A 14,287-nucleotide genomic window follows, 5' to 3' on the forward strand; every position below is an offset into this window, starting at 1 on the left:
TACTTTTAAGGTTTTATATTTATAGTTAGGTTTTATATTGATGTATTTATTCATTTTGAGATATTTTTGTGTATGCACAAGGTGTGGATTGGAGTTCTTTAAAAGATATAGATATCTAATTCTTCAAGTACTATTTGTTAGGACTCTTCTTTCTCCATTTGAATCTTTGTCAAAAATCAATGAAACATAAATATCTGGGTCTATTGTGGACCTCTATTTTGTTCCATTTATCTGTTTGTTTAGTATTATATCAATACAGCACTGTCTTGATTTCTGTAGTTTTATACTAAGTCTTGAAGTTAGGTAGTGAAGTCCTTCAACTTTATTTTACTTTTTCAAAGATGTTTTGTCACTTTAAGTCTTTGCGTTTCTAAGTGAATTTTAGAAATAGATTGTCAATTTTTACAAAAAAACCTGCAGGGATCTTAGTTTGAGATTGCATCAATTTGGGGACAGTGAAATATTTTATCGAGTCTTCCAGTCCACTAACATGGCATATCTCTTTGTTTAATTTCGGTAGTGTTTTTTAAATTTTCTTTGTATAAGTGTGGAAAACGTTTTGTCCAGTTTATCTCTGGGTACTTTATAATTTTTGTTAAGGTACATGGTATTTAAAAAAACTTCAATTTCAGATTGTTGGTTGCTAGCATATAAAAATAATTTTTGTATATTGATATTGCAGTGTAGCTAAACTTATTTATTAGCTCTAATAGCTGTTTTGCAAATTCTGTAGAATTTTCTACGTAGATGCTTATGTCGTATTTAAATAATGACATTTTTACCTTTTAAAAATTTATTCTCAATCCGGATACTTTTCACTTCTTTTTCTTGCCTTGTTGCACGGGCTAGAACCTTCAGTACAATCTGGCATAGAGGGGGTGATGGGAAACATCCTTGGCTTTTTTCCTCATTTTAGGGTAAAATCATTCACTCTTTTACCACTAGGTAGGGTTTCATTGATTCCTTTATTAAGATGAAGAAATTCCGTAGTTTACCGAGTGTGTTTATCAGGGTCATTGTTGGGTATTGTCTAATGCTCTTACATCTATTCAGGTGACCCTCTAGTTTTCTTTCTTAGCCTGATAATATGATGGATTTATGTAGATTTTTGAATGTTAAACCAACCTGGCGTTCTGGGGATAACACTTGGTTATTACATATTGTCCTTTTTATGTGTTGTTGGATTCAGTCTGCTAACATTTTGTTAATACTTTTTACATTTATATGCATGAGGGATATTGGTCTGTAATTTTCTTGTAATATTTCTGCTTGCCTTTGGGATTGAAAGCCATTAATTTTCTGGATTAATTTATGTAGAATTATTATTATTTCTTTCTTAAATGCTTTGTAGACTTTATCAGTGAAGGCTTTGGATTTGGAGTTTTGTTTGTGGGAAGTTTTTGAAATACAAATTCAATTTCATTAATAGATATAGGGCTATCTATGTCTACTAAAAAGGGGCTATCCTTTTCTTTTTCTTTTGTTTCTTTGAGAGCAAGGCCTATGTCTTGATCACCATTTTGTTCCAAGCATATCCCTGGCATATAGTGGGTCAGGAGTAAATGTTTGGTGAATGGATGAATGAATGAGGCAAACTCAGAGAGAGGAAGTGGGGACGTGTCTGTGCTTGGCCCAGTGTGGGGTTGTTTGTGGATGACATCTCATTCTCATCGTGTAGTAGAGGGATAACACAAAAGTATGGAGTCTCAGGGCTCCAGAGTCCTCATCCTCTGAGCTACATCTCCTACTTAGCTGAGGTCTTTTCACTCTCTGGGCAAGTCTCCTCACTTTGCTGAAATGACAGCGTTCCTGGTACATGCCCAGTTTAGCCTAGGCTAACCTCTTCTTGAGTGAACCTAGGTAATTTGTGTCTTTCAAGGAATTTGTCTATTTTATCTAAGTTCTAGAATTTATTAGCATAAAGTTTATAACATCCCCTTATTATCCTTTTAATTGGTATGTTGAAACTTCTGTGTGTATTTTTAAATCATTCTGGCTAGAGATTTTAAATTTTCTTTTCTCAAAGAACTAGCTTTTGGCTTCATTTTTTTTTAACTTTTCTGTTTTCTATTTCATTGATTTCTGTTGTGGTCTTTTATTATTTTCTCCTGTTTATTGTATTTGTTCTTCTTTTTCGAGTTTCTCCAAGTGGAAGCTAAGGTAATTGATTTGTGACCATTTTTCTTTTTTATTATAGGCATTCAGTGCCATAAATTTCCCTCAGTTTACTAGTTTAGGTGCATCCTACAAATTTTGAAATGTTGTATTTTCATTTTTGTTCAACTTAAAATACTTTCTCATTTCTCGATTGTTTTCTTCTTTGACTCATGTATTATTTAGGAATCAATTATTTAGTTTTCAAATATTTGGGGATTTTCTAGATGTATATCTGTTATTATTTTAAGTTTAACTCCATTTTATCACAGAATATATTTTTTATGATTTCAATCCTTATAAATGTATTGAGACCCAGAGATGGTCTGTCTTAGCAAATATTGTATGTGTATTTGAAACAAATGTCTATTTTGTTGTTGTTTGGTGGAGTGCTATCTACATGTCAGTTAGTTCAAGCTGGTTGATGGTGTTGTTCAAGTCTCTTATGGTGCTTTTGTCTACTTGTTCTAACAGTTATTAAGACAAGGATATTGAAATCTTAGACTATTAACTATGGAATTACCTATTTCTTTTTGTTCTTTCAGTTTTTGCTGCATGTTTGAAGACCTGTTATTAGGTGTATATATGTTTAAGATTTTTATGTTCTTGATGATTTGACTCCTTTATCATTATGAAATGACTTTGTCTCTTGTAATATTTTTTGTTCTGAATTCCATTTTGTCAGATATCAATATAGCCACTTCAACTTTCTTTTAATTAGTATTACTGGGTAAATTTTTTTCCAACTTTTTACTTCTTTACAAATCTTTTTTTATTGCAGTAGAATGTACATAACATATAATTTATCATTTTAACCATTTTAAAGTATACACTTATGTGGCATTAAATACAATTTCACAATGTCCTGTCCATCCTTTTACTTTAAATCAATTTGTTTCTTTACATTTGAAGAATATTTTTTATAGGCAACCTATGGTTGCATACTGCTTTAAAAAAAATCCAATTTGACAGTTTCTCCCCTTTAATTGGGTTATTTAGATCATTTACAGTTATTGTGATCGTTTCTATGGTTGGATTTAATTCTACCATTTTTGTCTATTCTTTGATCCCTTTTTTTCTTGATTTCTGCCTTTTTTTGGATTTTTTTATAATTCCATTTTATCTCTTTTGTTGGCTTATTACTTGTAATTTTTTGTTTTTTTTTATGTTGGTTTTAGGGTTTCTGGTATCCATCTTTATCGTATCAGAATCTTTCTTGAAGTATTACTGTGCTTCACATGTAGCATAAAAATTTTTACCACAATATACTTTTCATATCTCTTTGGCCATTGTGGTGTTGCTATCATACATTTTATTTCTACATATGTTATGAATCCCAGAATGTACTACTCTTGTTTTTGCTTTAGTCAATTATCTTTTATAAAGACTTAGTGAGAAGTCTTTTATATTTCCCATATAGTTACCATTTCTGATACTCTTCATTCTCTTAAGTAGATTCAGATTTTTATCTATTGTCCTTTTCTTTCCACCTGAAGATCTTCCATTATCAGTTCTTACCTTGAAGATCTGCTGGTGTTGAATTCTTTCTGCTTTTGTGTGACTGAAAAAATATTTATTTCTCCTTTATTGTTGAAATACATTATAGCATTTCCCCACTGTCTTCTGTCTTCCGGCAACCATTTTTTTTTTTTTTACAATGAGCTATTTGGTGTTATTCTTTTTTTTCTTTTTTTGAAACAGAGTCTGACTCAGTCACCCAGGCTGGAGTGCAGCGGTGTGAACTCGGCTCACTGCAACCTCCACCTCCTGGGTTCAAGTGATTATTGTGCCTCAGCCTCCCCAGTAGCTGGGATTACAGGTGTGCGCCACCACACCCAGCTAATTTTTGTATTTTTAGTATAGACGAGGTTTCGCCATGTTGGCCAGGCTGGTCTTGAACTCCTGGCCTCAAGTGATCCACCTGCCCACCTCGGCCTCCCAAAGTGCTGGGATTACAGGTGTGAGCCACCACACGCAGTCTTATTTGGTTTTATTTTTATAGTTTTTTTGGGTACATAGTACCTTCATCTCTTGCTATCTGTGGGGGATTGGTTCCAGGACCCCTGCAAATATAAAAATTCATGGATTCTCAAGTCCCTTATATAAAATGGCATGTAGCATTTGCATATAACCTATGCACATCTTCCTATGTACTTTAAATCATCTTTAGATTACTTATAGTACCTAATACAATATAAATGCTATATAAATAGTTGTTATATTTCATTGTTTAGGGAATAATGATAAGAAAAAAGTCTGCACATGTTTAGTATAGCTGCAACCATCCATTTTTTTTTTCAGCAATATTTTTTATCTGACATTGTTTGAATCCATAAATGGGAAACCCATATATATGGAGGGCCAACTGTATTTTCTTTTGTCTGACTGCTTTTAAGACTTTATCTTTTTCACTGGATTTAAGTAATTCGATTATGTTGTGTTTTAGTGTTATTTCCTCTTGATTTTTGTGATTGAAGTCCTTTGAACATCTTAAATCTGTGGATTGATGGTTTTCATCAAATTTGGAAAATATTTGGCCACTTCTTTTTCTGTCTTCCAATCTCTCTCCTTTCCTTTGGTAACTCCAATTACATGTATTAGTCTGCTTAAAATCATCCCATAGCTCACTGATGCTCTGTTAACCTTTTTCTCCTGTCTTTTTCCTCTCTGTATTTCATTTTGGATAATTTGCCTTGCTGTGTCTTCAGGTTCATTATTCTTTTCTTCTATTATAACTAATTTGTGTTGAATTATTATTATCCAGTGTATCTTGCCTCTCAGATATTGTGGATTTACTCTAGAAGCTTGATTTAACGTTACTTCTGTTTCTCTACTTACCATGCTCAATCTTTTCTCAACTTTTTGAACTTGTGAACTATAGCTATACTTACTGTTTCAGTGTACTTGTCTACTCATTTCATCATCTGTTCTGTTTTTGCACCAGTTTCAATTAGTTGATTTTTCTCTTCATTATCAGTCATATTGTCTTGCCTTGTAGTATTCTCTTAGAAACTTCTATGCCTTGTTGCTTTTGATTGGATGACAAACATTGTAAATTTTTAACATTTAAGTGCTGGATTTTGTGCTTGCTGTTCCTTTAAGTAACTCATTTATGTTACTTGGAAACAGTTGAATCTTTTCAGGTGTTGCATTTAATTAGAAAGGAACAGTGTGACATTGAGTCTAGGGCTATCACACCACTGCTGAGGTGAAGTCCTTCTGAGTGTTCTTCCTGATGTTTTCTAAATTATAACATTTTCTATCCAGGCTAGATTTTTTTGTATGCTGTAGCGTTGGCTCCCATTATTGGAAACAGAACAAGACTTGCTAAGTATTAATTAAAAAGATCTCTTTTGAAAGCCTTGTAGAGCTACCAAAGCAGCCAGGACTTGAGGGTCCAAGAGCAGTGGCTGTAAGTATTGGTTTTAAAAATTTATAAGTAGGATTGATTTTAATTAAAAACTTTTAAAAAAATGTTGTGTATGTTGTTTTTCAGTTAAAAATTAAACAATTCTTAAGAGAGATGATTTCTCTTGCCTCAGGGATGGTGTGGTGTAGTGGGTGTGGCCTTGTACCTGGGAACTAAGAATGTGAGTTGTGATTCTTTCATAAGCAGCAGTATAGTCTCTTGCCAGTCACTTCATAGCTCTGGATGGGCCTTAGTTTCTTTATATGTTCTAAAATTATGCAATTTTGTCATATTAAAAAGTAGGCGATCACCACAACGTAGTTAATTGACACATTTTATATATGTAAACTTTTATGGGAAGTTTTTACACATTTCTCCTGTAGATCACTGAGGCTAATTAATATCTGGATTCTTATTAATCCAGTGGCATTAATCTGTGGCCTAAAGTATAATTTGATGTGGTACACATAGATTCCTGTATAAGTAATTTATAACTAGGAAATAAAACTGTCCTTTCCAGACATGAGTAAATAACAACAACGAATGGTTGCCAAAATGTATTGAGGGGCTGTTTATGTGCCAGACACTGTTCTTAGAGCTTTATGTATTAATATCATTTACATCTCACAGGGAGATAAGAAACTAGTTGCAAATCATGCACCTAGACTGGTAGAACTGGCATTGGAATTCAAGAGTTTGGCTCCTTAGGCTATACACACATAACAAAGGAGTTTGCTTTGTTATACAGACCCCTGCCTCACTGTTTGAATGCTATTTGCCTAATATCTGCATAGTTTATAGTTTGCAAAAGGCACTAATATGTATGAATAATTTTATTTTATCATCACAACTCTATGAAACAGTGTCCTTACAGATGAGGAAATTGAGAATGAGCGAGTTTGCTTCCGATGTGGTACCGCATCGAGGAAGTGAAAGAGTCTCCATTCAAAATTCTACTTTCGCCTCCAAATCCAGTTTACTTTTACTGTGCCATATCTTCATGGAGAGGGAAGTTTTTCGTAGGACAAGGAATGCTAAATTTGTTGAAATGGTTGAAATACTTTTTTTCTTCTTATCTAAAGCAAATATGGTATATGTGAAATATTTACACTTTTTTGGTTTAGCTACTTTTTATTGATCTTTTTTTTTTGAGAAAGAACCATGCTATGTCACCATGCAGCGGTGACTCACTGCAACCTCCATCTGCCAGGTTCAAGCGATTCTCTTGCCTCAGCCACCCTAGAAGCTGGAATTACAGGTGTGCGCCACCATGGCCGGCTAATTTTTGTATTTTTGGTAGAGACGGGGTTCCCTTTGATGGCCAGGCTGGTCTTGAACTCCTGGCCTCAAGTGATCCGTCTTCCTTGGCCTCCCATAGTGCTGGGATTACAGGTGTGAGCCACCGCGCCTGGCTCTTAATGATCTTTCTAGTGTTAGTTTAGATATGTCTTCCTTGCCCACCAAGCACCCTGCTTAAGGACTAGGTCATTTTCCCACTTAAAACCCTCATAAGATCATGCAGTTATTTTCACAATGAACATTCATTAGCCATTATTCATCACTGTATTTTGAAAAGACTCAGGTAACAAAATTAAATTTTTACTGAACCTGACACAATAGGATGCATAGTTGAAGAAGTATTATGTGGAAAATGATAAATGGATAAAGAATAAGTGTCGTTAGCAGCATAATCTTGACACGGCTGAAGAGTCAGGAGTGGGACGAAAAATACACTTCATTTGTAGGTGAGATACACCCTTACAGGATGAGTCATAATCCACTTAATCTTTTTATGTAATTACTGTAAGACTCTCAAACCATATCTCTATGTGACAAGATATACAAGCTCAGATACAGCTTAACTTTTTCACAGTAAAGCAGAGGCTTAGGGCTGGTGTAGTTTCTGATATCTAACTTTAAACCCTTATGAGTTTGAGTTGTGGTGTTTTTTTTTTTTTTTTTTTTTTTTTTTTTTTTTTTTGAGACAGAGAGTCTTATTCTGTCACACAGGCTGGAGTGCAGTGGCACGATCTCGGCTCACTGCAACCTCTGTCTCCCAGGCTCAACTGGATCCTCCTACCTCAGCCTCCCAAGTTGCTGGGACTGCAAATGCACACCACCACGCCTGGCTAGTTTTTGTATTTTTTCGTAGAGATGGGTTTTTACCATTTTCCCCAAGCTGGTCTCGAACTCCTGAGCTCAGGTGATTGTCCTGCCTCCACCTCCCAAAGTGCTGGGATTACAGGTGGGAGCCACTGCAACTGGCTGTGGTGTGTTTCACATAGGTCTTTTGTCCTCTTTTACTTTGCTAGAGCTGTGGAAATGGGTGGTAGCCTGTGTGCAGGGGTCTTCATCCGCCCCTCCTTCCAGGTAGGAGAGCTGAGGCTTCATGCTCTCGCTGGCTCTCCATGTGACATTTGTGAGCAGCTTGATGTATTTGACACAAGTGTGACAGCAAAGAAGTGTGTGAGCAGAGCAGTGTGCTGCAGGGCCCAGCTGTGTGGATTTATCTGTACATCAGGCCGAGGAGCAGCAGTTAGCCAGATCTGACAGTCAAACGTGAGCTCCTTCTACCTGTGCTCCAGAGCGCATTTTAATGTTGTGTGTTTTTACTGTGGTTGGCATTTGACACAAAGAAAATTGTCAGCTGTTTTCTTCCTCTCCTCTTTAGTGTGCTAGTCTGCAATAGTTTTCCAAATAAATACTTCATTGTACATGGACAAAAGTAGGCACTTTCTAAAACAATGCCAAAAATCATGTTGTCTTCATCTTTATACTGAATTTCATGTGAGGAATTAGTAGGTTAGATGTTTGAATTGGTAATAGGTAAGACATTTACATAGTGCAAAAATCAAAACAATATAAAATGGAATATTTTGAGTAGTCTTGGCTCTGCCTTGCCCCTTTCTAGTCATTTCCCACCTCTATTGACAGATAATCACTTTAATAGTCTGTCATTTATCCTTTGTGTTTCTGTATGCAAATACAAGCAGAGTTTTGTGCCTTGCTTTTTACTTCCCAATATCTTCTGGAGAGCTTTTTAGTTCATAAACAGAGAGCGTCCTTGTTTTTGTTTACTGTTGCTTTATACTTCATGATGTGGATGTCCTGTAGTTTATTCAACTGTCCCCTGTGGCTGGAGATTTGCATTGTTTCTAATCTTATTGTTTTATTGAGATAATAATTTCCATATCATAAAATTCACTATTTTAAAGTGTACAGTTCAGTGGTTTTTAGTGTGATTCCAAGCTTTTTTTCTACAAGTAATGATGTAATGAGTATCCTCATGCATATATTCTTCTGAACATGGTACAAGTATATTAGAAGGATAAATCAGAAGTAGGATCACTGGCTCACATGGTAAATGCATTTTAATTTTGAAAGGAGTTGACTGGTTACCCTCTCTAAGTATGGTTTTGTTTTGCCCTCCTGACAGCAGAGAATGAAAGGGCCTGTTTCTCTTAGTCTTGCCCATAGTGACCTCGCTTTTCATAAAGCAATCTTAATATTTGTTTTTTTATAAAGCAGTTAAGAATTTTTAATTTTGATGTTTATGAGCTACCAATTTACTATTGATATCTGATTGATTTCACCGATGTAAACATGACCAAAACTTCTCTTTATGTTTGTAAATATTGTTATTTAATACTTGATCTTGCCAGTTACTTCGTAAAATTGCAAGTACTGAGTGTTGATGTTCAGAGCAGATTTTTATCTGTAGGGTCTTAAGTTGGATGATTTTCTGGTCCCCATTCTCTGCTGTCATGTAGATACAACAGTGCTCACAGGATTAAAATGAAAATTCCTAGTGGAAGATCAATTATATGCTGCTTGCTCTAGAGTAGGAAAAATCTTGTCAAATTTTATCCTTTTGATACAGACTTATAAGTTACAATGTTTTATACCTGTCTGATGCTCAGTTCCGAAATGAACTGAGAAGTGGTGGTTGTTACAAGAATTTAGCTGAAGCATTAATTATAAGCAGAGGTTCAGCCTACATTGGCACTTGTCGACCTATGGGACAGGTCTGTTGCTGTTTCATCTGATTTAGGTGGAGTATGTAATTACTTTTGGGAATCCATGCTTTTGTGCTCCTCTTTATATGTAGATTAGCTTTATTGATCGACTCTCATGAAGAGATCTTAAGGTGGTGTTTGCAAGGTGGAGACATTTCAAGGTTTGAGAAATGTGTGTTTGAATTATTCAGGGCTTACCTTTTTTGGCATTTATAAATATTCTGGCACTTTGTGTCTATAAAAAAGACTAAGAATTGATAAAATATTCATAGGAAAATGGAGGCTTTTCTGAGCTTGAAGTAAAAATTGAGGTATAGATTTTGATTAAATTTATGATGGAGTGGAGAAATGTACAATTATGGCATGGAAATATCATTGGTTCTTTCTATGGCCCAAATAATGGTTAATACTGAAAAATAGATAAATCAATTAACCAATAGTGAATTATCCAAACTGGTTTGTCGATTATCTGTAATGGTGTGTGTTACATTAGTATTATAACTATAAAAGTATCATAATTTAGGCCAGGTATGGTAGCTCACTTCTGTAATCCCAGCACTTTGGGAGGCCAAGGCGGGCAGATCATTTGAGGCCAAGGTGGGCAGATCATTTGAGCCCAGGGGTTTGAGACCAGCCTGGGGAACATACTGAGGCCTCAGCTCTACAAAAAAAGTAAAACAAAACTAGCCAGGCATGGTGGCATTGCACCTTTAGTCCCAGCTACTTGTGAGGCTGAGTTGGGAGAATCATCTGAGCCCAGGAAGTCAAGGCTGCAGTGAGCTGTGATTGGGCCACTACACTTCAGCCTGTGGGACAGAGTGAAATCCTGTCTCCAAAAAAAAAAAAAAAAAAATTTCTATGTTTAACTGGTAAGTCAACCTTTTCGTTGTAAATGAGAAAACACCTATAGTCAAAACAAAGGCTTTGACTAAATAAATATAATAGAATTATGCCTAAGAGTAGAATTTGGTTTTGTGTCTCTCAGGGTCAATTGGTTGCTATACTTCTATTCCCTTTCTCTTTCCTCACTTTTAGGTAATGATACAAAAAAGGTCCAGAAAGAATTTGTGTTTTACCCAAAAGGAAGTTTCCTCTGACTACTCTGATTGTGATGGGTTTGTGAGAGAAGGCTGCTATTTGGGATGGGACAGGGTAGTACGCAGGGCCGCCACGTCTGGTTAAGTAGGTTGTGCACTTTATAAAGACATTGGCCATTGGAGCAGGTGGAGCCTGAAATCCAGTTTGTGTTTACCAAGCCATATTCTTATTGAGTGGGACTATATCGGCCCAGAGCAAGGTGTACTGTTATCTAATTTTTATAAACGTGACTTACTGGCTGACAGTAGCTTTGATGATGCATTTAATTGCATTTTTATTTGAAACCCAGTTGTTTCTGCTGTTTTTGCTTTCTTTCTTACAGATAATGTCTGTCGTATATACATGTCTATGTGTATATGTGTCTGTGAGTGTATATGCACATTTATGCCTTTTATATGCCACGTACACACAAAAACTCCATATATTCTTGAATGTAAGGTCAGATATTCTTTGAAAAATATCCCTCAGAAGGACGGCGGTGCCCTATATGTATCTGGTTTCTTATAAGATACTTTATAATATGAGATCGTCTTTCAGTTACTTTGTTTGAATAGCACAGTACTGTTTGGGGAAAACATAGTCTCTTGAAACAGCCTCAGACAATGCTGGCTTTGAGTGCTTAAAAAGGCTGCTTCATGGAATTGGAAAAGAAAAGAAACAAAGATGTTTAACACAGATTTATTAATTATTGTAGAGATGATAGATCACTCTAAAAAAGCAATACCGTAAGTGGATATGATCTCAAATAAATGTTTACAAGATGAATAACTCTTCCACATATGCTGACATTATGCAAATGGATACTTGTGGCTTGGTTTGGTATTTCCAGTGATAGTACCATAAAAGGATTTACAAGCTACTATGTCTCAAGCAGATTATAGAGACAGGCGTTTGCTCTGGAAAACTGTGTTGGATGACTTGTAAGCTGACTCTAGTGATGAAAAAGACCCGGATGTCAACAATACATGTGAAGAGTGAATCAAATTGTCTCATGAAATGTGAGAGTGAATAAAATTATTTCTAAATTTATGCTTCATACCATGTGTAATTTAGTATATATGTAATTGACTGGGTGCCATGACTCATGCCTGTAATCCCAGCACTGTAGGAGGCCAAGATGGGAGGATTGCTTGAGGCCAGAAGTTTGAGACCAGCCTGGGCAACATAGCGAGACCTTGTCCCTACTAAAAATAAAAACAATTATCCAAGCATGGTGGCACCCCTGTAGTCCCAGCTACTTGGGAGGATGAGATGAGAGGATCACTTGAGCCCAGGAGTTTGACGTTATAGTGAGTTGTGATCACACCACTGTATTCCAGCCAAGGTGACAGAGCGAGACTCTGCCTCTAAAAGAAAAGAAAAAAAAAGATGTATGTAATTTAATTAATATATTTTATAATTGAGATTTGACTAATTTCTATCTCTAAAAGATTATAAATTCAAAGTTGGCTAAAATTTGTTTGTATTCTCTTATTGGAAAAATAAGAGAGTGTCTTATTTTGGGTTATTGCATATTCACTTATATGCAATTATTATTTTCAAACAGAAACTGAGGCTTCTTGAAGAGCTCGAAGACACTTGGCTTCCTTATCTGACCCCCAAAGATGATGAATTCTATCAGCAGGTAAGGTATTTTAATATTTTTATCAGTTTCAGTGATGTGTTCTGATCAACTTTATTTTACCTATGAGGAAGCTGGGCTAGAGAGGTTAAATGACAGGTGAAAAGGTCAAATTAGATCACCCATGACTTCTCATGGCCTAGAGAACATGTGCATTTCTTCAGAATTGGCTTTTTGCTGTGAATTTAATGCTTTAGCATAGTGACTGTTTTTATTTCCTCGGACATTCCACACTTCCTTGCCTCTGCTCCTGCTGTTTCTTCTGCCTAGCTCCTCCTCCTTCCTTTTGCTCCTTATCCTGTTGCAGATGGCTAATTCTTCAAGAGTTCAGTTAAACATCACCTCCTTTGTGAACATTTTCCCAGCTTACCCTGCCTACAAGTCAAGTCGATTGCACTCCTGGTAAATAACTCTATACCACCTAGCTCATGGTATTGCAATTACAGAATTCCGTGTCTCTGTCTCTGAATTAGACACCACTGTTTCAATTACAAATGACGAAAACCCAAATCAAATTCACTGTGGCAAAAAATAAGGGGAATTTATTGACTTGCCTTAGAAGTCTAGGAGTACATGGCTAAATCCAACTTTACAAAAGATGTCACCTGATCACTGTTTTTTCCTGTTTTTCTTGGCTTAGCTTTCCTCAGTGTGATCTCATGCTCAATAGGCTCTCATCTGACAGCATAGCAGGACTCTGACTGCCCAAGGGGTATGTGGCCTTTGGCATCTGGGATCTTAGAAAAAGGTAGTGAGTTCTTTTTCCCTGGTTCCATCAAATTCTCCAGGAAGTAATCCTGTTGGCCTGGTTGGAGTCATGTGCTTATCACTGAACTAGTCATCATGTTCAGGAGAGTCAAATGCTCCTGTTTGCCCGGCCTAGTTCATGCACCTACTCTTGGAGTGGGGTTGGAGTGAGAGTACTCCCACCAAACTGTATGCACTATGTGAGTTAGACATGGGTGGCTCTCCCAAAGGAAAATCGGAGTCCTGTTTCCAAAGAAGGAAGAGTAGGCCCTCTGGGCATGTAAAAATAATAAATTTTCACCTCTTTTTTCCTACTACAATGTGAAGTCTTGAAGCAGAGGGTTGCCATGAAAATCAGAATAGGAATTAGGTCACAGCATCTTTGTATCTCTAGCACCTGCATGTACATAGCTGACCATCAGTAACCAAGGAAGGAAGAGAGGAAAGAAGGACTTTACCCATCTAGAATCCAGGTCAATATGATTTCTGTGACTTCTAGCTCAATATTATTTCTAGGCCACTGTCTCTTATCTCCATTCCCATTTGATTTGCACCATCTTTCCTCTTCACTATCAGTCCTCTTATAGGTCTGTTTAGTTTTCCTCTTTGCCCCCCTTCATCCTTGAAGCTGTAGTATTTTCTAACCAAGATGTAAATCTGAACATGGCAACCCTCTGCTTCAAATCCCACATCATTGACTGGCTCCTACATTTTCAGCCTCATCTCCCCTGCTCTTACACCTTTTATCCACACTGGATTTTTGCAGTACTTTAAATTTGCTATGAGTTTCATCTTTGGGGCCTTCTTGCTACGTCCTCTGCTGACGTACCTCCTTCTCTTTATCTGTCTCTTCTTTTTTTTTATTTCTTGACAGAGGATCTCACTCTGTCGCCCAGACTGGAATGCAGTGGTGTGATCTTGGCTCACTGTAACCTCTGCCCCCTGGGCCCATGCGATTCTCCCACCTCAGCCTCCCAAGCAGCTGAGACCACTGGCACGTGCCACCACGCCTGGCTAATTTTTTGTATTTTTGTAGAGACAGGGTTTCACCATGCTGCCCAGACTGGTCTTGAACTCCTGAGCTCAAGCAATCCACACACCTTGGGCTCACAAAGTGCTGGGGTTACAGGCATGACCCACCATGCCCAGCCTGTCTCTTGTTTCCTTGGTGAACTTCTGTGTTACCTGTTAGTAACAGCTCATATGTCATCTCCTGTAGGAAGCTTCCCTGACACCTCTACA

At 36.7% G+C, this 14,287-nt stretch overlaps 1 protein-coding gene across 9 annotated transcripts in view; it reads left to right on the plus strand.

Annotated features, from left to right (window-relative positions):
* Nucleotides 1-14,287, plus strand: part of FTO (FTO alpha-ketoglutarate dependent dioxygenase) — a 404,215-nt gene that overhangs the window by 93,018 nt on the left and 296,910 nt on the right. For all 9 annotated transcript variants that reach the window (XM_009430806.5, XM_024349837.3, XM_510968.7 and 6 more), the window contains exon 2: nucleotides 12,224-12,301. In XM_009430806.5, the coding sequence (XP_009429081.2) occupies nucleotides 12,224-12,301 (78 nt within the window). The remainder of the gene's footprint in view (nucleotides 1-12,223; nucleotides 12,302-14,287) is intronic.

This window comes from Pan troglodytes, chromosome 18, assembly GCF_028858775.2.
Source record: "Pan troglodytes isolate AG18354 chromosome 18, NHGRI_mPanTro3-v2.0_pri, whole genome shotgun sequence".
Classification (NCBI taxonomy): domain Eukaryota; kingdom Metazoa; phylum Chordata; class Mammalia; order Primates; family Hominidae; genus Pan; species Pan troglodytes.